General features: G+C 44.7%; 1 protein-coding gene across 3 annotated transcripts in view; it reads right to left on the reverse strand.

Annotated features, from left to right (window-relative positions):
- The window catches only part of SMOC1 (SPARC related modular calcium binding 1), a 180,511-nt gene that overhangs the window by 14,780 nt on the left and 140,478 nt on the right, over positions 1–25,253 (reverse strand). For all 3 annotated transcript variants that reach the window (XM_075927324.2, XM_075927323.2, XM_075927325.2), the window contains 3 exons: positions 13,523–13,715; positions 10,019–10,101; positions 6,276–6,381 (listed from right to left, as the gene is read on the reverse strand). In XM_075927324.2, coding sequence (XP_075783439.1) covers positions 6,276–6,381; positions 10,019–10,101; positions 13,523–13,715 — 382 coding nt within the window. The remainder of the gene's footprint in view (positions 1–6,275; positions 6,382–10,018; positions 10,102–13,522; positions 13,716–25,253) is intronic.

Here is a 25,253-nt window from a genome sequence, read left to right on the forward strand (position 1 = left end):
TTTACAAGTGATACAAAATAGATATATAAAGGGCAGCCTCTGGCCCCAACATCTGGGTAAACCTGAAATAATAAATACAAACTAACCTTAAAAACCAGGGGGAATAAAAACTACAAACCAGTTTTTAAAGATTTTACTTGCAGAATTCAGTTCTGGGCTGTGTAGCAGACCAGCACTTGGAATTACAGCACCTGCTCAGTGCACAGTAGAAGTCAGGGAGGCTGGCTTAGCTCTCAGAGCCAAAATACCAGCCAAACCACTGAAGCCATGGGAACATGCAAAACAACGACAGTATCATGAAGGTGAGGGGCTGTCCTCATTTTTCAGAGCCTTGAAACTCTGCATGAGGTACAAGTTGCCAAGGCTGGGGAAAACACAAACCAGATCTTGTTGTGACTTGCATTTGTGAATGTGGACATTGATGCTTTTAGTTTTTGGAAACAAGATGGCTATTGCCTGAGGACTGGCTGATTTCCCTGGACTTAGGGAACACCTGAATGTCGGTGTTGTCAAGGAGAGTGCAGTTTTGATCACAGGACAATGGAGCTAGGCTAGGACTCCTGACTGGAATGAGTCCTAACTGGCCTTACCTCCTACCTGCAAGAACACTTCCCTTACCTACCACATCTGCATGCCCTGCTGCTATGTCCTGGCCTCTTCATAAGGCTGGAAGTAGCAGGGCTGACGTGGGCTCATGGCAACAGTGGAGAGGGAAAAGGATGCAGAATTCAGAGCAGCGGCCAAAAGGAGACCAGGCAGGAAAGTGAGGATCTCTCTGTTTGTTGGAAGGACCAATAGTGGTGCTGGGTTGGGGCAGGAGCCCAGGCATGGAAGAAATCTCCCCGTGTTCAAGAAACATAGGAAGAGTGGGTGAGAAGCAGGGGCTCTTCTTGGAAGAGAAGGGAACGACAGAGAGCATGGGGAGTGCAACCAACTCCAATGCCTCGGTAAAGAACACCGAGGTCAGGTACCGCCCCCTGGGATTCTCAGGGTTACTGTAAACACACCAAAGCATGAGGCTAGGGTACATCAAACATGAGCAATCCAGCCAGTGCAGTGGCAGTAGTATGTGTGGACAGGGGAGGATAAATCCATAAGAGTTACTTTAACCAAGGGGCTGGTAGTGGGGAAGGGAAGATGTAGCCCACATTGGTCTTTAATACCCACTACGATTGCTACAGAGCCGCTAAGGTGGCAACCTTCCCCTGACTGCATAGATATAGACCAATTTAAGAGAGAATGGAACAGAAGAGGCTTAGAGGGCTCCCTTAAATATTGCAGCTCAAAAGTCCAGTGTTTCTTTGGTTTGCTATTAAACAACACAACAAAAGGTGAGATGATGACACACTGCCTCAGCATCCTGAGATCATCTGTGTGTGCAAATATGTCTCATGCTTCATCAATGTGACATGGTTTTAGGTGATCTCAAATCACCGCTGTGTTTCCATGCTCTGAGACTGCATTGTGACGCAACATCACTATATTAGAACAGCTAGATTGTATCTGGAACTAGAATTGTCCTGCAAAACACAAGTGCTCACAGGTTGTGGGACAGACTGGCAAATTGGAGAGGACATGCATTCCCACCACTGAAAAACAGAGAGAGTTCAAAGGATCATATGGAAGCATAGGCCCTTCCTGAGCTGGTTCTCTCCTGATTCAATCCACCAGGGACCATAGAATCATAGAATAATAGGACTGGAAGGGACCTCAAGAGGTCATCGAGTCCAGCCCCCCGCCCTCAAGGCAGAGAGACAGAGAGATATGTCACTTGCTCAGTATATTACGGTATCTTACTCTGACAACATCTGTGCTACACACTAGCCACATGAAAAGTACACAGGATACTCTAACTCTCTTGGAAAGGTGCAGTAACTGCTTGTGGAAAAGAAATCACACCGAACACCCAAAACAAAACAAGCCATGCACCCAGCACAGGACGTCTTCCCAGAGTTGAAGAGCACAGTTAGGAGAAAGGCCAGGGTGTTTTTGATGTGGTCAGTGAGAGAAGGCTGTGTGGGGAAGCAACCCATACAGGAAGGATGATTAATACTTCAGACAAACAAAAAACTGTTTTGCCCCCCACCTCAACATACTGTTAAGCCATCCAACAAAAGCAGGTCTTCAAAAGAGGGGTATGTATGTCATCATTTTGACAGAAGAGAATTAACAGACCTCAGAGAGATTGCCTCACTTTTGCACCCACTGTGCTAATAAATGTTTATATACCAATAAAGGAAGGAGCCTGGTCTATACGTCAAAGTGCATGGGTGGGAAGCAGAATTCCTAGGTTCCAATCCCAGCTCCCACACTGACTCACTGTATTGCCTTGGGCAAATTATTTCCTCGGGCAAATCATTTCCCCTAACTACATCTCCTTCTATAAAATGGGGAGAGCATCCATCCACCTCATGAGTAGAAAGAGAGTATTAATTTGTTAACTCACAAGCGCTTTGAGATTCCTGGATGAAAGGTGCCACATAAGAGCCAAGTGTTCTTATGACTGCTTTATACTTCTGGTAAAACACTGATGCTATTTAGTTAAACTGGCAAACAGACAAAAACGCAAGGAGGTTATGTAAGTACATGCGTGTTTTTAAGTTATTGTGCTGAACTCTGAAGCAGAGCAGGTGGGAACAATCTGAAAAGGTCAGATTCCTGAAGTGATGTCTGTGCACAATCAAAAACATCTTTAAGCCCCCAGGGCCAGAGAGTCTGTCCTGCTAGCAAGATGCAAAGAGCTAATGCAGCAGCAGAGAAATAAAGGATAATGTGGAGGAGAACAGCAGTACCAGACATCACTTACTGTCAGGACCACTGCATTTATTTACACTATGTGCAATCTCATTATCTTCCATAGGATTGCAGTGGGTATTGATCAGAGCACAATATGCTTCTCAGTGATTGGAAAGGGTAGATGTAGCTACTAAATTGAAATCTGTACGCACAGTGGCTGTTTCCAACTCACAGCAGCCTCATCATTTCCAAAGACAAGTGAGCACAATACACAATAGGCATGACTGATGTAATGTCTACGTCTATGTCTAATACAAAATAATTGTAGTTAGTGACCTACTATAAATAGTTAGCTAGCATAAGACTGGATGAGAATAGTCTTATCACCTTTCCTGTCACCCTGGCTTGCTATGCACAAGAAAAACTAAAAGGTATGTGCACGTTGGGAAACATGGCATGTATCTTTTTGAATCATCCTTTGTCTGGCAATGACAGAAGCTGCAGGATGGAAGGATGTGAATAGTGCAGTGCCACAAAGTCCATGGTTGCATACACAGGCTATTGACTATAAATCAGAGGAAGTTGGGCTAGTCCTGTGCAAGCTGGGAGGAAGAAGAGGAGAGGAATGCAAGGCTACTGGTAGAGTTAGGGAGGCCACATCTCCACTTGCTGGAGGAGCAACGCTCTGGAAATCAATCCTCCGAGGTTCTATTTAGTGGGTCTAGTGAAGATCTGCTAAATTGCTGAGGGCACCCCCATCGACGCGGGCACTCCTCACTGTTGTGAGCAATAAGGAAAGTCGATTACTTCAGCTAATATTAAAAAACTCCTCCTCTCTCCCCAATTTTCTTCTCTCTTCTCAGGTGTGCCCTGCCGTGTCAGAAAAGTGCAAAAGTTCACATTTATTATTGGCACAGTGACAAACTTTTGGTCCAATATCTCGTAAACCAAATGTGTTACAAATTATCAGGGATAATAATGAGTGTTTCAGCCTTTAGAGAATTAGGAATACTTCTTTCTACTAAGAAAAACCTTCAGTTTCTAGCACTAGTGAGAAGTTGGACATTGGAGATTAAAACATTATTGATAATAAAAGCATAATTTGAAGTCATTTTTAGAAATTTCTGAACTGTATTAGAATTTTTTTCCGTGGTAGGACTGCATTGCAAGACCTGTTATACGAAGGCAGCTTATACTAAGACTCTCCAGACAGAGATCCAAAACAAATTTACCAACACATTATTTAAAAGTCTTAGATTCCCAAGACACTTTCCCTGCAAGATGTATGGCACCAAAATTGTGTTCTGATGGAAAAGTTTGAGGCACCACCTGTGGAGATGGCGTGAATAACTAGTGCGTGTAGAAGTTTATGCCAGAAGAGTTGCTTGCATTTAATTATGGCAGCAGGCATGCAAAATATTTGGGTGGTGGAGCAATTTGCCTCACTTGGAATGGGCTGCTGAAAGGTTTCTCTTTTTCCTTGCACACTGGCTGTTGACACTGTAGCTTGAAACAAATCAGCATGAAGATTGTGAAGAGCAAGGTAGTGAAGGATGCTGCAAGAAAGAGCCCCATTTAAAAAGTTATAAATACTTGGAGACTTAGGAAGTAAGGTTTTTATAAGGGTAGTTGGTTCTTATTGACATCTCTCCTCCCTACAATACAGCTTTTTGATCAGCGTTATTTGCAAGAGTGCTGATTACATTGACATAGGCAGAGAAATCCAAAAGGGATGCTAAATCAATATGAAATATTCTCTAAGTCTTTCCTTCACCCACATAGACCATTTTTGCACTATGCCATTTCACAAAATAGACATTCAGAATTCTTATAAATTAGGAAGGGAACAATGTCTTTCCACTCTAGCATATTTAACTTGTACTGCTGTACAACCATTTTTCATTCTGAGATGCTAGGCATACTGGTATGTCATGGACTGTGCAATATGCAGTTCATAGATTCAACAGTGATTTGGCAGACTTTTGAATACGTATTGCTGTATAATGACCAGTACCGAAAACAACTGGGCATAAGGTGAAATCCTCAGAAATAAATATTTGTATCAGGCAATTAGAAACTATTCTATTCCATTTTGTATTGTAAAAGATGAAAGTCTGAGACATTTGTACATGTGTAACATCTAACACATACATGGCTCTCACTCCTCCAGACCAATAGGATGTGCCAGAGTGCCTGCCCTAAATAACACACACCCCTACCAGCATGTCTGTCATGCTCTCTTCTAGACACTTCAACATGTTGCGTCTTTCCACTGATGTTAAACACGTCCATGTTATCCAACAGATCATACATAAATCAGAATAATAATCCGCTTGCCTTTCTATACACTAAGACCTCACCGCCAACAACATATTAATCCTCACAACATTCCTGTGAGGTAGGACAGTGTTGCTGGGCAACCAGAGGCACCGAGACAAGAACAAAATGACTCATTATTCCTTGGAGGGGGAAGAAGGGAGCAGAGCTGTTGGGATACTTCTGCTCCCTCATCTCCTTCCCCTTCTGTCAGAATAGTGTCGGCTGCTCCTTCTCACCCCTCCCCCAACCAATAATTCCTCTTGGCTCCTAAGGGAAGGGGGAGAACTCTTCTTACCTCCCACAGCAGCCTGATTGGCTGCTCTTCCCCAGGAGGTGAGAACATGGGGAAGGCATCATAGGGGTTTTCCCCACAGATGCTGGAACAAGCGGTGCTGGTGGTGTTGTCACATCCCATGGTTTAAAAGCAGCGTGCACTCCTTGCAAGACGGGGGCAGGGCAGGATGAGACTTGGCACGATTCCCTCACCCCTAGGCCCAGACTGGCCTGGAGGCAGGGAGAGGCACAAAGTCTCCTCCCGCCCTGCTAGGGGCTTGGCACTTAGCTACCCGCCAGCTGAGCAGCAGCTGGCAGTTGACTAAGGACAGTGCTCCCTTGCAGGGCGGGGCAGACTTTGCGTACTCCCCCCGCCCCCAGGTTCTGACTAACCTGGGGGGCAAGGGAGGGGAGTGCGCGAAGTTTCCCCCCACCACCAGGGGCGTGGGCGCTTAGAGGGAACCACCAGCTGTTCAGAACAGCTGGCAGTTCTCTGTGGAGGGTGGGGGCAAAGACTTCACATCCTCCCCCAGACCAATCAGGGTGTGTGGGTGGGGAAGAACTGGAGTGTGTCCTGGCCCTGCCCCTTCTGCCTGAGGCCCCGCTCCTTCCAGGGCAGCCTGGGGAAATTTCAAAAATTTCTGGAGTGGCCCCTGGTCAAAAATTATTGTCCACCCCAGCTTTATGTAATACAGGATGAAAGACTTCCTTCTCCTGAGCTCTCATGACACTGTAAATGGGATGTGCTGGTCTTTATGCAGAACAGCTCCACAAGAGCAAGCACAGGTGATCAGGGTTATAGTGACAGAACAGAGTTTGGAGCTGTGGCATTAGTTCTTCTTAAAGCCAGTAGAATTAGGTGATCCCTAGTTGAAAGCAAGAAACCCTCTCCCTACTTCACCTGTGTTCAGACCTCTCATTCATGTCTGAATGCTTTCTAGACTCACCTCCCACCTCCAGCAGGTGCGGCTGAGTTAATGGCCTGTACCATGTCCGTAGTCAAAGCATCCAGTAAGCTGGTGATAAATTCTACTTTCTTCCCTTCTGGACAGCCTGCAAAACATGAAGAGGAAGAATAACTTGAGAACACAGAGTCAGTCTCCCAACCCTGATTTAACCCTCTTCAGTGTGGAGATCGTGGTATCGGTAAGGTTTAATATGGCACCCAAGTCTCTAACCAATGGGAGAAAAATCCTTGAACAGCTTTTAGCCTCACACATATAGTCAGCTTGTTCCAACCACCTCCAGATCTGCCTGTGTTTTGCATGAATACTACTTTTGTTCACGTCTGTCCTGGCTGGTGCCCCCAGTTGTCTGCCTTCTTTCTCACTTCACTAGTTGATTCCTCTGGGGTCTAGTAATGGCCTCAGATCACCAGCTTTCCCTGTTAAGCAGCATCAGCATTCACTGCTGATTCCTGGCATGCGCACGGTAACCCCTGCCAGAATGACAGCCTCCCACCAAAACAGAACACCTCTGTCAACGCTTTCTGCATTCCCAAACGAGCACACACAACCCATGACAAAGATCTAAAAACTTACCACAATCGCTTTGACAGTTGAAAAGGACCTGCAAATTATTATAACTAAATTCTTCTTTGCAGTAAAACAGACTCAATTTTCTGCCAGATTCAACCAAAGGAAAACAGTTACAAGCATCTCCCCATGTCATGTACATTACACACACACTCACCTGTCCCTTAGCACTCATTTGGCTCACAGTCCAGAAAATGTCAGCAACGTAAAAGCTAAGCTGCTACGGCAGCTGGAGTAGACTACTCACTTAAAGAGCTTTTTGTTGCAGAAATGAGACGGTTGAAAAACTGTGTGCTAAAAATCATCTCCCAGAGGTCTCAGCATCTAACCCTCTGCTGGGACTGGCAGTGTTGCTTGCAGGAAAGGGAATGACAAACTCTCCTTCCTTCTTTCTCCTGGGTCTTGTGGAAACAGCCATGGCATTATTTGTACAGCATAGCGTGCGTGCATACACATATGTGCATATTTGTGTGTGCGCATGTGTCTCTCCCCTTGGGATCTGCAGGATATTTTATAAGAGCAATAAATGTAGTGCTTGCAGTGATGTAAGCTTTAAAGGATGGGGTGACAGTTTGGACAGCCTCACCAAGTCCTCCAATAAAGGTGAACCTCTTGGACAATTAAGAATAACTGAAAGGGTCTCACTCGTGTTTGGTTTGGGGGTATTACAAAGCTGGGAATATAGCAATGGGAAAGAACACCCTATAGCTCTCCTCTCTTTTCCTCCTTCACTCCATTGATATAACTGTATGTATCACTAATGGCTCCCAATAGCTAAACCTGGTTAAATCAATGACAATGTGATAGAAACTGCCAGCCTGAATAAAATGGGCTGGTATATTGAGTACCTACAATGGTACATAGCCAGTCTGTGACTGCGAGCAGCAAAATACCCCCACAGGCCAGTGATGGGACATTATATGGGGAGGGCTCTGAATGACTGCAGAGAATTTTTTCCCAGATGTCTAGAGCAGATTTAAACTAGTATAAATGGTGGATTCCCTGGAACTTAAGGTCTTTAACTCATGGTTTGAACACTTCAGTAACTCAGCCAGCAGTTACTAGCTATTACAGGATTGGGTGGGTGCGGTTGTTTGGCCTACTGTGTGCAGGGGGTCAGACTAGACAGTCATGATGGTCCCTTGTGGCCATAAAAATCTAGGGCTGTGTCTACATTGGCACCCTTTTCCGGAAAAGGGATGCTAATGAGACCAGTCGGAATTGCAAATGCCGCAGGGGAATTTAAGAGGAATACGTGATCTTCCGGAAAAGGCTTTATATTCCGAAAGATCCCATCTAGACTGGCGCTTTTCTCCAGCAAAGCCCCGAGCCGGAAAAAAGCAGCAGCCATGTTCATGTAAATACCGCAGGGGATATTTAAATCCCCCGCGGCATTTGTAATTCCGACTGGTCTCATTAGCATCCCTTTTCCGGAAAAAGGTGCCAATGTAGACACAGCCTAGGGGTCTATAAATGGAGTCACAAATGAACAAATACAACAACAATTCTCAGACAGTTTACAGCTGGGGTCGGCAAACTCCCACCCACCCCACGGGGAGGCAGCGAATCCTGAGCTGCAGTGGCAGTAACCGCAGTGCAAGTCAATTCCTCCTTGACACAAGTTTCACCAACTCCATGTCGGCAGGCAATGCTCTCCCACCAACATAGATGCCGACATTCATTGGGGTGGTTTAAATATGCAGACAGGAGAGGTCTCTCCCATGAAGGAAAAGCAAAAAATGGCATGCACATTGCGTATTATGCTGGATTAAGGCTATGTCTACAGTACAGACCTTGCAGAGGTATAGAAGTAGTGGTACTCCAGCATAATACACAACTTGTATGCACATAGCAGGCATTACTTTTTTGCTAAACTAATTTTAGAAAGTGACTATGCCTGCCTTAAATTTGTTCTGCCTCTGCTTTTCCTTCACTCCACTTTTCCTTTCCATGCTGCTGAATCTTGTATCTTTTCTTGTATTTTTCAGCATTAATTTTTCTATTCTAATTCTCCAGCAAGTTTAATGAGCAAGTTTTAATTTCCTTCCCCACCATCTCCTAGTTCTCTGTTTTGTCCTCCCCTTTCTTAATTGTGTTATTTCAATTTCTCCTTCTTCCTTTCCCAGTTTCTCTCGTTCTCCCTCTATTCTATGAGCATTTGCCTCTCGACTTATAACTTCCACTTGCTTCTTTCTCCCCCTCACCCCACCTCCTGCCTATATACCATTTTTCTATCCTCAGACAGCCTGCATTTTCTTAAGTGTTCAGCCACGTACATGTACTAAATTGAGGCAATTTCTGTCCCCATGTCCAAGCTCCATACAATTGAAGGGAAAGGGCCAATTTTCATCTCTCCCTCCAAATGGCAAAGAAAGAGGCAGCAATTAATGGATACAAAAGGGAATTAGGAATCATAGGGAACCACTTTTTACACAGACACACCAGCAAGTTTGTACAATGTTCACCTTCTGCTCTAGGCAGGGGACTATTCTGAGTTGTAAAGAAAGAGGTGAGATTCTGGGACTAGGTGGCCAGGAGCAGCTACCAACCAAGCTGAGACCTGTAGCAGGCAGGAATGAGGGTGGAACTGAACCGACAGGCTGGAAAGGAGGGATTCAGCCTAGCTGAACTGAGCAACAAGAATTGATCACTATAGTACTGTCCTTTGTCTGCATTATTAGCAAAGGACTGGTTGGCCAGCCAGTCATGGCCAATCTAGGGGCAGCAGCTGTGAAGGTGTCACTGACTAGAAAGAAGTGGCCCTGTCCAGGCAAAGATCAAAGACTTTCTCAAGCTTGAACCTGCTGGTTCTAAGAGTCTCATTGAGCAAGGGATGGGTTACTTTCCCAATACAATTTTTTTTCAGGTATATTGCTTTGCTGTCAGAATTTTGTTTTCAAATGGCATAGATACACTAGGAAGGAAGGGAAGACAGGTGACAAGCCAGCCCATAGGAAACCTTTTCCATCTCCCTATAAACTAGTAGTGCCTCTACCTAGTACATTTCTTGCAAAGGACTCCAAAATGTGAAGAGACCATAACATACATACATATCAGAGAGAAAACCCATCAAATCCCCATTCTCTTAACACAGATTTTCCCCTTCTCTTGCTTCACCAACATTAAAGACAGATGGATGTCTGCTCCACTCTAACCTGGAAGCTCTCGGTCCTTGAATGGATCATCAATCTCTGTGCTCTTTGATCTAGCATCACTTTCACACACCGGTGTCTCATAGCTGGAAATGGGAGAGAGGAAGGAAGTTCAACCATCTGATATAATTACAGAGACAATAGGTTGCCATAAAGAGATTAGTGAACATTTCAGTCTCGCTTCATTATCCTAGTGCAGAGCGCGAACACACAAAAACCACAGGAATCCAAGGGGGAAATAAATGGACTCAAACTCAGCCTTCATACAACCAGGGTGATTCCTGTAGGAAGAGGGAAGCTAGAAAAGTAAATAGCATGTATGTGACTTTGCCTTATATCCCTGGCCTCTTCCCTTCTCTTGTTGGAGAGCTGTCAGGCTTCTCGGGCTTCTCAAGAACTATTCACCATCAGTGCTTGCCTAAATGGTAGAAGTGGCCAGAAAACTTTATGAACTTCAGCTGGCCAGGAGGTCAAGCTCCTTTCTGTTACATGTGAGCTTACCCACAGCAAGCCAGGCAGTCTGAAACCTAGACATAAGGGGAGTACAATGCATTGTACCTTGCAGAGTATATATTTCAGCATGTAAAAGCCTGTCTATTGAACAGAACAGACCAGTAAGATCATCTCTAGAGCTCACAGTAACTAGCAGGTCAAACAGTTCAAGTTCTGTTCCTTCCCTTAAAAAATTCTCAAAGAGCCCAGGAATGAACTTTTTCAACCCTTCTCTGCCCTTCTGAACAACAGATGTGTTCACAGAATTACTAAAGGTTGAACCTCTCAAGTCCAGCACCTTTGGGACCTGACCTGTGCCAAACCAGAGAATTTGCTGAACCGGGGAGGTCGGTATTGTCTAGCAGCATTACCAACACTTCCGCTGTTTGCTGGGCTCTGAGAAGACAGTTAGGAGTAAATTAGGGGCTAAATAATATCACAGAACATGAAGAGCCGAGACTGAGGGCTGTACACAAACATTATGGGACCACAGGGAACTTGGCCACACACATGATAAGTAGACATCTGGCTAACTAAACTCATGCTGGACCACAGAAATTGCCAGACCAGAGAGCCAGACTAGACGTGTTCAAACTGTACTGCTAACAAACCCAGGTTCAAACTCACAGCGGCTAGTTATCAGAGCTTGCTAGCGCTACAGTTTGCTCCTGTGGAGCTTTCAAGTTGTGTTGTGCAACAGATGTCTCCTGGAGAGCTTTACAATGTGCACACACAAAGATTTCAATATGGAATCTGTGTCTGTATTGAAATCTGACTGCACACAAAGTTTTCAACTTAGAGCTTTTTAGATCAGTACTAGCCATGACAACTTAGGTTCAGACTGTTTCTGGCCACAACATGGAACACAAGGCTGGGGATAATTCAAGCCACTTTCTTCCCAGTTGTCCCTGGCCATTGGCTGGGTGGTACAACAGGCCTGCAGCTTGTGTCCTTGACCTTAGGGACTGTTTTCTTCTAGTGCTCTAGAGCTGCAAGTCAGCTCAAAGACAGCAGGTGAGTGGAGGAAAGAGAACTGTTCCTCCTCTGAACTGGCCATCTTCTCTGGGTGGGCAGAAAAACAGAAGCATGTTGTACCTAAAGGATGGCCAAAGGTAACACTCCTTGTGCAGAAAAGGACTCCTCAATTTCCTCTCATGGGGATTCTGCTCCTCCATGATGCACACATGTGCCAATCCAACGCAACTGAGCCCTTAGTAGTCTAGTTAGTATCAGTGCTGTTAGTCTCAAGGAAAGCCGTTGCCACCATAACTCAGGAAAACCTCATTTCCCGGTGTCTATAACTCAGTGGTGGTGCTCTCTGCAGATAAAAACCAGGCTCCATCCTCAGAGAGGACCAGCCATTCTGAGTAGCTCAAGTTGTAAAGTTCAGCTGTGTTTGAGCTTTGTGTGAGCAAAAAAGATTCTTCAAATATAGTTTATATGGGAAGTGGTTGTTTATTTCACCTTTACATTAACTCTCCACAGTTTATTGGATTCGGGGGGGGGGGGGGGGGGAGAGGAGACTAAGAGTGATCAAGGAATATTTGAGCCAGAATTCTGCATTTTTCAGAACATTAAAAGCACGTGAAAACAGTGATAATGAAAGCCTGGACAAATCCTTAAGTTTGATGTGTGCTGCTAAATATGCTATAACACAGGTATTTTCCTCTCTGCTTCACTGAGTCCAGCATACACAACTGGAATGAATGATATATTCTTCCCCACTTGAAGTACATAAGAGTAATTAAAGTAGTGTGCATTCATGGGGCAAACACACATTTTCTCTTCCTCTGCCCCTCACCCTGCAAAGTAACAATATTTAGCACTCCTCAAGTATTTTTCCTCCCTATGCGTATGGATTAGTTTACTAGACATAGGAAAATGAAGTGGCGATTTAAATAATCACCGCATCATTTACATCAAAATGGCTGCCGTGCTGTGCCGATCAGCTGTTTGGCGGCACAGCGGGGCAGTCTGGACGCGCCGCGGTCGACAAGGAAAGCCTTTGTCGACCGCTCCGGTAAACCTCATTTCACGAGACATAAAGGAGTGGTCAACAAAGGCTTCCCTTGTCGACCACGGCGCATCCAGACTTCCCCACTGTGCCACCAAACAGCTGATCGGCACAGCGCAGCGGCCATTTTGATGTAAATGAACTGGCAATTATTTAAATCGCTGCTTCATTTTCCTATGTCTAATAAACTCATCTACATGGCTCCGTCGACAGAGCCATGTAGTCTAGACATACCCTAAGTCTCCCAGAGCTTTTCTGCTCATTTGACAGATGGAGAAACTGAAGCAGAGAAAGGTGAAATGGCTTGACAGTGAATCAGTAGCACAGCCAGGAACAGAACTAAAGTTTTCCAATTCCCACCCATATGCTTTATTCACTCACCTAAAGGTGCTCCCTTATGCTGAGATAATGGCAAAGATTAGAAAAGCTGAGTGTATGATAGGGAGAACCTTTCTAGTGCCATGGTGTTCAACCAGTTCTGAAGCAGTAGTCACTATAGTGGCTACTGCTATAGCAAACTAGCCACACCCAACAGCGCAAAAAGCCACACGTGGCTAGTGTGTTGGATACCATGGTTCTAGTGTATCTGTACTTGTGACTTTTGTGTGTGTGTTTGGAGGGGGGTTCTGTTGGAATTGTCCTTTCACCTTGCCCTGTTATTAAGTTCTGACAAATTCAGCAAACATAACAAAAATGTGAGATGCTAATTAGTCTATCTGGCTGTAGAAGCTACTCGATCCAAGAGAGGGGGAAATATTAAGAAAATATTAATAGTCATTCAGATAAGGAGGCTTAAGCACCCAACTCATGCCCAACTATGCTGGTTGCTAACTAGAGCATCTTCTGTTCTAAACAGGAAACTAGATTGGATAGCTCTGGCCTCTTCTGGCATGGCAATTCCCAGATTCTGATTCTTTTGTTTTCTCTGAATTGGTGCCTTCTCCATCATAATTATTTCATACTCTACCATACAGGGCAGGTTCACAGCGACTTGCTCTCACCGGGTAGAAGTACCAGGCAAGGGGCGTCCCGTGTCCACCAAGACACACCAGCAGTACCCTGTGGACTGATGACACTGCACTGGTTTGTACAGCCCGCCAGGAGCACACTCTGGGATGACAATACCCTCGCGGGGGTTCTGCCTGGCCTCCTCCAGGGCACTCTGTCGCTCCTGGTCACATGAGTGAACTTTCTCTGGAAAAGAAAGAAAAACAGAAATATCCCCCTCCGCAACAAATCATGGCTTCAGAGCAACTTACAGCGCTCATGATGCTAGTCAGTCTTGAGAATGCTAGATCCCTTTTTCTTCCCTAGGAAACTCCAATATTCAAAAAGTTCCCCAGCATGCACAGGGAGCTGTGTTACATTCCGGACCTGAAATCCTCCTCCTACTAACGACAGTGGCTACTTGTGAAGGGGTGCACCAAAAATATTTTCCGCTCTGGCTGTCAAAATGGCTAGGGCTTTTCCCACGTCCTAGAGAGAGTGCATTTTCTGTACACCCAGAGGGAACAAAAGATGGTCCTACCCTATCATGCCTCAGGCTTCTATCAAGTGTGTTAGAGAACAGACTCATTTAGCTGGCAGAAGTAGTAGGCTGCTGTGCTCTACATGGACCAGTGTCTGGGAGTGTGGGGGGTGGGGGAAGGTGATGAGACACACTTTACAAACCTATAATGTTAACATTTATTTAACTGAAACAACTGAGAGGAAATTTCTGTTAGAGAACTCAGATGTGTCCATCTGGCCTTTAATCTGAGGGCTGAGAAAATTGTTGCTTCACATTCTCTTGTCAACTAAGGAATCTAGAAAAGAATGGAAGACTGGATATTCATAAGGTTAAAAAATAGGTAGAGAACATCCCAATAAATGGATTGGATTTTCTTAAAATGTGGGAGACAAATGCTCCCCCATTCCTTACCCCCTTTTGCAGGTCACTTTAATAGGCCATATTGCCTGAAATCTTTTCCCATTTTCAGGGGCCACTTCAAGTTTTCAGTAAAGAAAATAACTCAGAACCCTGATAGGAGGTGTCTCAACCTGAACTTGTTGCCATTTTGATGACCAGCTGGGACATGCTGTATTACACAGCTGTCTGGTCTTTTGGGGAGAGAGCAAGGGGTTCCAACCACAGAATTAGTCTGGCAGTTCTGAATGCAGTTATTGGGCACAGATTGCGTCAGTTACCAGAGAGAGGCCAGGGCACCATGATTTCTAAATTGTAACATAGCAACCAAAAAAAAAAGGTTCCAAGAGACGACAGATGCCCTCCATCCCAAGCATTTCAGACCCTCCTTAAGGTAGTGAATAAAATAAAAAAAGATACTTGAACTTTGTCACACACAAATGAGATTTAATGTAAGAGCCTTAACTATGTGCAAGTCTGACTCAACCAGAAAGAAACTTGATTGGCAAGAAACAGGGGAGGAGGGGGGAAATAAAATCAACACAACTGAAAGGGCTCAAGTCTCGGCTGATATTTAAGCTGACTTCATTTTGCTGACAGATTTCACATCTTAAAAAAAATGTGACTGTTCCTGAGCTGTATGCAGACAGAGGAGTCATTCAGTAAGAGGTCTGTGGGCTTCTTAACAAATCAATTACATCACAAGGGGCCAGCTTACTCAAGGTCCCTGCCTGACAACAGTTTACACCTTGGCCATCGGGTGAGGGGTAATTCATTTTGTTTGACGAAGCAAACAAGGCAGCCAGGATTCCATGCCTACGATCACCCCATTTTTTATTAATTCTATTTATTTAATAACCAAAAGAAAAAACTCCATTGAAGGGAAGTGCATTCCAGGCATTTTTCTCTCTAAATCCCCAAAGCTTCCTCAGTACACAAATTCTCTAGAGTCCTTTGAGTCTTGCAAAACTGGCACTAAAAGTGCCCTTTGGGGGGGGGGGGAATAAATACCAAAGCTTTTTTTGGCCCCACACTCCTTGTTATAAATTAATCACTTTTCTTTTAATCAGATGTAACCATAGTTTATACACATGCACAGTACTGTGTGAGCATACATCACTATGCAAGTATATGCAGTGCACAGATGTGCATTCTATACCAGTGGTCATCAACCAGTAAATTGAGCCTGCCAAACAAGTTGATCCAGCTGGCAGAGGCCCTGCCACTTCCCTGGCCTATCAGGGCCTGGAGGCGACGGGAAGCGCACAAAGTCTCCTCCCACCCTGCAAGAAATGTGCGGTGCTTAGAAGCCTTGCAGGATGGGGGCAGGGCAAGAGGCGATTCTGCCCACTCCCCCTGCTCCCCGGACTAACCAGGGTTTGGGGGTAGGGGAAGCGTGTGAAGTCTCCCCACACCCTGCAAGGGGCTCAGCAGTTAAAGTCAACCGCCAGCTGCTGCTCAGCTGGTGGTTGACTAAGCGCGGTGCTCCCTTACAGGGAGGGGGCAGAGAGCAAGAGACTTCACGTGCTTCCCCTCCTCTGGCCCTGATTGACCTGGGGGCAGGAGGGAAGCTCGCAAAGTCTCCTCCCACTGCCAGGGGCATGGGCATTTAGAGGGAACCACCAGCTGTTCAGAACAGCTGGCAGTTCTCTCAGCTGGGGGGGGGGGGGGGGTTAAAGACTTTGCACGGTCCTCCATCCCCAGACCAATCAGGGTCTGTGGGTGGGGAAGCCAAGGAAGTGTCCTGGCCCCTCTGCTTCCACCTGAGGTCCCGCCCCTTCCAGGGCAGCCTGGTGCCACTTCAAAAATTTCTGAAGTGGCCCCCGGTCAAAAATTATTGCCCATCCCTACTCTAGGGTCTCACACCTGTGTATTGTAGCCTACTCAATTTTGCCAGAGCTGTGAAATGGGACTTCTTTACTAGCAGGTAGCGGCATATTTGCTATATCTATCTACTATATATTTGAGAGAGTGTCTGTACAAGAACTCATCCTAAACGATAAGAGCTGGGCCCACCAAATTCCATATGCAGCTTCCTCTTATCATAACTTAAAGCAAGGTCAGGGTTGTGCCAGGAAAATTGGATATGCCTGGAATGGGATTGCTTTTCAGAAAGTAACATAGAAAAACTGAATCACCAGACAGAGGAAAGGGGCCGGCTGGGGCACCCCACCCCCCCAGGACTGCCTCTTACCTCAAGGCACTCTTTATGGAGAACAAGGGGGTTGAAGCTCTCCCCCCCCCCCCCACCGACCGATTCATATGGCAACATTGTTGACTGTTCCCCTTTGTCAGGGAGTGAGGGGATGTGCACAGTTTGCTGCATTCCTCACTCTGGCTGGGGAGTGCAAGGGGCAGATGAACCTGGATCTGCCCTAGCTGGGGGACATGCAACCCTCTTCCGGCTGTACCTGTGGGAGCTGTAGCAGCTATGCTGAGGCATGCTTCTCACCTAGCCCCCAAGCTGCTGCGGTGAGGGCAGGCAGGGGTAGTCCTCTGTCCCTGGAGAACCCTCATCCCCAGCCTCACCACAGAGCAATGATTTAAAATACAGAAAAACAAAAATTAATTGAGTTAAGGACCTGAGCAATGCCGGGTAAATCTTCTAGTCTATTAAATAAATATGTCCTCAGTTTCACCTTTAGTACTTTCATTGGCCGTGAATAGAATTTGCAAGTGATATAAAATTGTGAAGCAACACCTGCAAAAACAGATAAAATACTCAGCGTTCCATATCTAGACACTCATGCAGTCACAACAGTTGCTGATAGCTAGATACGTAAGAATGGATAAAGTACAAAAAATAGAAAATAAAAAGAAATTCAACTTGGACAAATATATTAACAGGAAAAAATCTGAAACATTTTATAGGAAGCAATCTCTTGAAAAGCAGCACTATAATGCAAATTAGCTGGGATTGTGAACAGCTAACTATGTCCACTGCTATGTGTTAACAAAAAAAGGTTAATGCTCTTTAGAGTTAGATTAATTGATGCATCGTGCTAGAAAGCACTAAGCACTTATGAGATTGCTTTTTAGCTAGCATAAATTGGCACAGCTCGGGTGACTTCACTGGTTTATACCAATTGAGACTCTGACCTACTGTGCCCATATCTAGGCTCTTTATTACAAGAGACATGTGGAATTCAAAAAGTGACAGTGATTAAGGGGTTAGATGGATTAATTTATGAGGAAAGATTGAGAGAGAACTAAGGGCAGTAATTTTCAGAAGCACTTAGCACTGGTCAAACTCCATGCTTATTTATATCAATGGAAGTTTTACCATTGACTTCAACAGGGAAAGAATTAGATTGATGACGAGGGCTTCTGAAAATCCTAATCTAAATAACGTGTAACTTCCACAAATGGTAATGTCTAAAGGCTATGACAACCAATTATACGAGTATTAACATATCTAATGGAAAGGAATTGTTTAGACAGGTCCAAACCTCTTGCACAATGTAATGGAAAGCTATTACAACAATAATTTATACTTCCATAGCACTTTCCACCCAAGGATTTCAAAGAACTTTACAGATGTTAAATGAATTAGCTTTGGACCTCCCTGAAGTAGCAAGCAGTACTCTTCCCCTTTTATAGAAAGGAAACAGTGGCACAGAGTGTGTAAGTGATATGCCCATGGTTGCAGAGAAAGTTGGGGACAAAACACAGGTTAAAATTCAAATCTCCTGGGTTCTAGTTCTGCACTTAAACTGTAAGGCCAAGCTTGCTCTTATCAGGAAGGGTATGTCTACACTACCCTCCTAGTTCGAACTAGGAGGGTAATGTAGGCATACCGCACTTGCAAATGAAGCCCGGGATTTGAATTTCCCGGGCTTCATTCGCATAAACTGGGCGCCGCCATTTTTAAATCCCTGCTCGTTCGAACCCCGTGCCGCGCGGCTACATGCGGCACGAACTAGGTAGTTCGGAGTAGGAAGCCTAGTCTGAACTACCTAGTTCGTGCCGCGTGTAGCCGGGCGGCACGGGGTTCGAACAAGCAGGGATTTAAAAATGGTGGCGCCCAGTTTATGCGAATGAAGCCCGGGAACTTCAAATCCCGGGCTTCATTTGCAAGTGCGGTATGCCTACATTACCCTCCTAGTTCGAACTAGCAGGGTGGTGTAGACATACCCGAACAGAGTAAATAAGCTGGGGGGAGTTCCCTGATGCCCAGCTCTGGAAGAGTAAGGAACTGTGGCTAATAGTGGCCTCTCCATTGCTTGAGACATTTAAAAGTAGACTAGAGGAAACACTTGTGACTGTGCTGTAGACACCAAGTCGGCACCAACACAGAAGCAAAGATATCCAAACAGATTTCCTGTAATTCTCAGATCTCTGATTTGGTGAAGATCTGACATCATCGTCTAGAGTTAAGGCATTTGGAATGCCAAATAAGCAGTGAGCCAGACAGACACCTGCCATAAAATTCATCTGCAGCCCCCCAAAAAGAAGCTTGTCCTCTCAATGAAGTGCAGGGTATCTAGGAGCACAAATCCTTATTTGAGATAGCAGGAGTCAATAGGCAACAAGAGGCGAAAAGAAAGAAGAAACCTTAAAACATGTATGTATCTTCATTTAGTGAGAGAAGAGCATTTGTGACAGTGAATGGGAGCAGGATCGACAATACTACTGTAACCATTTTAAAAGAAAGACACTGTCACATGGTCCTATTTTCTGCTGCAACTTGTGAGAAGCTGTCAGCAAAAAAGGCCCAATAGCTCAGCCAAACTACTGCTGCTACTTGGAAACAAAATATCTGGGAGTCAGCAAATTAAGGCTGCATTACCCACTGACAGCAAGAAATAGAGATGGGTGACAAAGAGGGGGGAGTCAGTGGCAGAAATATCCATTTTAACTGTAGCTGCTCAGCTCCAAAAATGCTAACTACTATTTTTCACTCTTGACTGCTTTTAACATTCCTTAGAACATTTTAAAAACTGGCATCTTTTGAAACGACAGGCTCCAGCAAGAGAGACGGGGACAGGCCCGTCCCTTGCGGCTTATTTATTAAAGAAATTTTCCCTGGCAATGCTCTTTTTGAGAACTACATCATCACATTCCCAAAAGGTCTCTTGCTGTCTCACATTGAGAGAAGAGCATTTGTGACATGTTGTCTGACACAGCTCTGCCATCTCCACACCGAAACAGAAGTGGACTGATGAAGTAAAGGACTCATCCACTGTCTAATTAGCCAGATGATTATTAAAGAGCTGCAGGATTTGGTTATGCCAGGCAATGCTGGAGAAGAGCAAATGTCAAGAAGCACTAGTAGAATACATTACAAGCTTGCTTACACTCCTGCTTGGTGGGTAGATATTGATTTGTTGTTGCTCAGTGGTTAAACCCCCCTCCCCCCAAGACTTTCCCAAAATCTTTCTGTGTTAAATCATCTAAGCAATACAGTAATTGCTTAATCCTCTCTCAAGAGCTGATGAAATTTAGCAATCAAGCAGTCACTGAGTCCACTGGTTGAACACAGGTCCCCCAAAAATTCAGAGTTCCATTCCCAGCTTAGTGGAATATGTATGTGGATAATCACTTGATGGAGATATTAAAGTTTTATTCTTAGCTCTGCTGGATTTGTTAAGTAAGTAAGTCACTGAAGACATCCATGCCTCAGTTTCCCCATTGCTTACATGCCTCTTTTAAGTTAAATTTATCAATGAAATTGCTTTGAGAGCTTTGAAGGAAAGCACTAATACGAAGTCTTCTATTATTAATTGCTAAGGTAGCTCTGGTGCCAGTCAACCTTATTATCCAAACCAAAGTTCTCTCTAAGCTGTGCGGCCATACAGCTGCCTAATAAGCCCCCTGAAAGGGCCCAGGGTTACTGCACATGGAGCTGCCATGGCAGCTCCCTGCTGGGGCCAGAGGAGCATGCCTCTCCCCTGGTTGTGGCAGCTCCCTGCTGGGGCCAAAGAGAGGCATCTTCTCAACTCAGAGCCCCCTCCCACACTCTGAACTAATTGGTCCCATCCCCGCCCCAGATTATACATGTGCAGAATGAATTGTGTTATGTACACAAATACAGAGGTGATGTGTTGCACATCTTCTCCATATTGGTGCACATACCAAAATTCATTGCACCCACAGATATAAAAAAAAAATTAGAGGGACACTGATCCAAACCCATCAGTTCCTAGTAACACAGATGAGAGTCCATGAGGGATGGGAGTAGACTGGTTTAGGGTGACAAAGTGTCATGATTTTATAGGGACAGTCCTTACTCTCCACCCTTGTCTCAGTGTTTCACACTTTGTTTCTGGTCACACAACAAAGATCAGTATGAGCTGCCTGAAAGGAAAAGCATTTTGGAGACAAGCTGATTCACAACATAACCCAAGCTATTCAGTCTACAGAACTGCATCACTTTGCTCTGCCTTGTGAAGTGCGAACATGCCTGTGCTGTAGAAGCAACATACAGCATCTTCTCTCTGGCTGACGCACCAGGATTTCCTCACGAGCAGTTTCCTCTGAGTTCTGCCTGCAGTCCTGCTTGAGCCTGCATATTAAAATGCAAACAAATCCAGGAGGATCAGCTATAGAATCACTCTGTAGAGATGGTATTTGGCTCACAGCCTATTGCTAGCCCATGGACAGCAGGATCAATCCCTGATCTCTTGCCTGGTAGCACATCGTCAACAATGCAATTATGAGATCAGCCCAGCTAGAAATATAATTTTTAATTAAAAAATGCTATCTTGCCTAGCCAGTGTCACTTCATTCCAAACTCTGCTATAAGACAGGGAGCTAAACAAGAGTGCAGCAGCTGTCGGTGGATGGGATGAAACATCACAGACTTAGAGCCAAGACCCTTCACTTCTGTTACTAGTTCTGCCATTGATTCACTAGCTTTCAGCACGTAAGGGCCTCTGTGCCTCAGTTTCTAGATCTATAAAATGGGAATAACATTTGTTCATCTCAAAGCAATTAGTTCATTGAGTCTGATTCTCATTTGCATTTAGGCCAGTTTATACGGTTGGGGTAGAATCAAGGGGCCTTAAAATGTAAGATGATGTAAATTACATGAATATCCAGGCTCTTTGAGCAAGCCAGAGCAGTGCTGAGGAGGCTTAATGTAAGTGAGCAACATATTCATTGTGGTTTCTAGAGCACTGAACCCCAGGACCAGCAGGTGCCTTTCTGTCCAGCTATGACACTCAGAAGTAATGGATCAGAAGGAAGAAAAATTCTATCCAGGAAGCAATTTCAACAGGAATTGCTGCAGGTTTGCACCCCTTCTACTGCAAACACAAAGAAGGATTTTAAATAACCAGGAGGTACTGGCACACACAGGCTGGCAGGCCTGCTAAACCAGCATGGTGAACAAATACTGGACACCAATGTGCAAAGCAGGGATGTGAATGGAGGCGCAGAAACTACCCCTTCTGTTTTCTCTAAAAGCACAATACCAGCTGAGCAAATATAGGCCCTGGGTATAGTATACATTTCTCCCCACCTCTTACTCCTAAGCAGCACCACCACTGCAGCTTGTCTCAATTTTGGACACCTGGAAGAACATTCAGGGTTTATTTTATTTTTTAAAGTAAAAAAGAAATATTCTCTGCAGGTGTCCCCACTGCACACATTCAACTGCCCTCGCTTTGACTGTTCATCTCTGAGTAGACAACAGGGAAAACAGTTGCTGTATATACTGCACACTGCAGAATTTTGCCCATTGATTTATGATGTTCCAAGTGACTTTTATCAGGTGGCACATTAGATCTAAATTATTCAGAAATTCCCCTACACACACACACACACACACACACACACACACACACACACACACACACCCTACTGATGTGGCAAAGCTGCATTGAGTTATGCTGCAATATAACTAATTATAAACTATTCAATATACTCTGTGGTCCCCTCAACAAGGAACAGGGGTTAGCAGAAGGGATGAAGCACCATTTTGGGAATAAGGATAGACTTACAGAAGGAAGCACTTGCTACTCAGGCCTCTTAAACAGCAAAGGGACAGTGTGCTATTTTTGTGGGAATTAGCAGCTGCACTGCTAGGGAAGGGTCCTGCTATGCAGCACTCCTAAATTTTGCAGGAGCACAGCTCTGTTCTACTTGGATGGCAGCCACCTATTGCTGCAAGCCTACCCCTCCAGCCTGGCAGGCAGTGTTGGAACCTCTTTGGCTGCCTCGAGCAAGCAGTCACACAGCCCTTGCAAACCTTCTAAAACAGCAGCCAGACAAGTCAGAGCTAGAGGACAAAATGACCACATTATTTTTATGCATGCAGCTCACCATCCTGGCAAAATGATAAATTACAGCTACTATTTTGCCTGGCCACATAATCCTGTTACACACAGGACCCTGATTACATTACAGCTCATTAGATCACTTTGGAAGTTGTTTTGGTGTCATTTTGTTGACTTGATTGGATTAGCAGCTCATGGTACATAGAGATTGAGACTCTTTCTTAGATCCACATAGACCACTGAAGTCCCATTACTCAGGAAGCCTAAAATCCCCAATGACAGAGCCTGAACTCAACCCCCGGGCTGCTGAAGTTCCCAAACTTTTTGGAAATTTGCGTATGAATTTCACAGAGAGCCTGGTTTTCATTGAGCACCTTAGTGCAGTTTATCTAAGCATTAGCTCCAAAATGGCCAAACCACAACCCTGAACGACAACCCCTCTGAACTGAAAAGACTTGTACCCAAATCCAGCTATGAACAATGCTTCAGGCCAGCTCTACTCAGAGGATATGTCAAACAGGAGATGGATGGAAACAACAATTCGTCTTAGATGTTCTTGTTTGGGGAGGGAGCCAGATTACTGCATTCCCTTTTGTCTATGAAATTCCTCGTCATCAAATGGCAGCTTGTGGCATAGGTAATTCCTGGTTGCCTCCTGGGCTACAGCTGAACCCACTTCTTCACTCCCCCATTGCTTTCACTATTCTATCTTCTCTTCCTTTGCACCACTGAGGAGGAATAAGCATTGGACAAACCCTACCTGACTATAACAATGTGTATATTTCCACCCCAGCCATTCAATAACCATGGAAGATGACACTACATCCCCATGTTTTCATAGAAATAGTTTTTTAAATATGAATATGCATAACTTGAATATGCTTTAAGCAACACAAATCAAGTAACCTATCACTCAAAAGCCTGTGACCCCTTGAATGTATATATTCTATTTGTGTGCATGTATTATTCTTGTACGTGACATTAGAAATATTAAGTGGAAACCTGCTCATTAATCTAGAATTTCTAGCGAGAGCCAATGGCTTCATTTTACCTCAAACTCCAAACTATGGTTAGTCCAACAATGGCATGTGACCAAACTACTTGGTGCCAGAATCCATCTTGAATCTGGTATTTTCCATTGGGATGAGGTAACATGTTAAACAAAGGATTCCTGCTCTGGGGAAATTCTATTTAAAGAATGGGAAGCAATCAACAATCGTCCTCAGCTGGCTTTTGAAACTGCCTTGCCCACCCTAAGAGGATACACAAGAAGAAACCTGAAAACAAGGAGCTCTAAGGACACATGAAGCTCTTAGACCCAGAGAAAACATCAGCTGGGTCTTGAAGGACTTCACCTGGAATAAGGACTATGGTGAGAATTATGATCTATAATGATCTCTCTGAATGTATTGGGATTTGCTGGTGTGTTTTGTTTATTTTAGATTAGTAGCTTGTTTAGATCTGTTTTCACTTGCAATCACTTAAACCCTACTTTTTATACTTAATAAAAATACTTTTGATTAATACCAAACCTAATGTAAATAATTGTTACCTGGGAGGGAAGTGACAGCTGTGCATCTCTCTTTCATGGATAAAGAGAGCAACCTTATGAGCTTTCTTTTACATGAAGAAAGAGATTCATTGGGGTGTTGGTCCCTTTTAAAGGCTGTGCTCCTGGATGCTGTGAAGTCCTTATAACTGATTCCTTCCAGAGCTAAGCTGGTTCAGCATCTATATTGCTCAGCAGGAAGGCTGCTACCCTAACTCTGTGCCTTGGCTGGGGGAGACCAGAGCTTCTGGCTCAGCAGGTCAAGGTGATGGATTGCCCAGGGGGCAGGAAAGTGGGCTCAATGGTATGATCAGCACACCAGGTGAAGCCCCAAGGGAACCTCTGATCAAATCAGCCTCCCTCCCCCTTCTGCCTCTCCTGGCCCACCACCACTTTTTGTTAGCATCAGGAACTACTGTTGAGGAAAGTCACTTGCCTCTGATGGCTGAACTATGCAAGAACATTTTCCCCAATAGTACTGGGGATAAGGGACTATATGTAGGGTGCTATATGTGAGACAGTTTTAAACTGTGGCAGGCTAATTTACATTAAGCATGATTTGGCTGCCCACTACGATAGCCACCTTTGGCACATGGCTACACACAGACCAGGGCACGAATGTGGAGGGCAAACTAGTGCATGAGTGCCATGCAGGGTGGGAACAGCATCCCATAGGCATATACATGTGCATTTTTGTCACTACTGAGGGAATTCTCCCTGCAGTTTCACAGAATCCCTGCAATATAAAGTAGCCTTTGTAATGCCAAATTCACTTCTCTCCCGTCCCTCTCTCTCCATGGGCCAAAAATATCCCTGGTATAGTCTCCTGGCCTCAGCAGAAGTTCTTCAAGAGAATTTGACCCTCTTGTTTTTTATTTTAACCCTAAAAGGAAATCTGTGGGGGTTTAGCAAAGAGCTTTGCTCTGACTCCTGGCTATACCTCTCTTCTGCCCACCCCCACCCCAGCCGATTTTCCTTAACAGGCAGCTGTGGAGGTAGCAGTTATGACTGTGCATAGAGTAATTTGTTTTCTTTCTTTGGGAATGATTTATCACAGA

This window comes from Pelodiscus sinensis, chromosome 5, assembly GCF_052426305.1.
Source record: "Pelodiscus sinensis isolate ZL-2025 chromosome 5, ASM5242630v1, whole genome shotgun sequence".
NCBI classification, from domain to species: Eukaryota; Metazoa; Chordata; order Testudines; family Trionychidae; genus Pelodiscus; species Pelodiscus sinensis.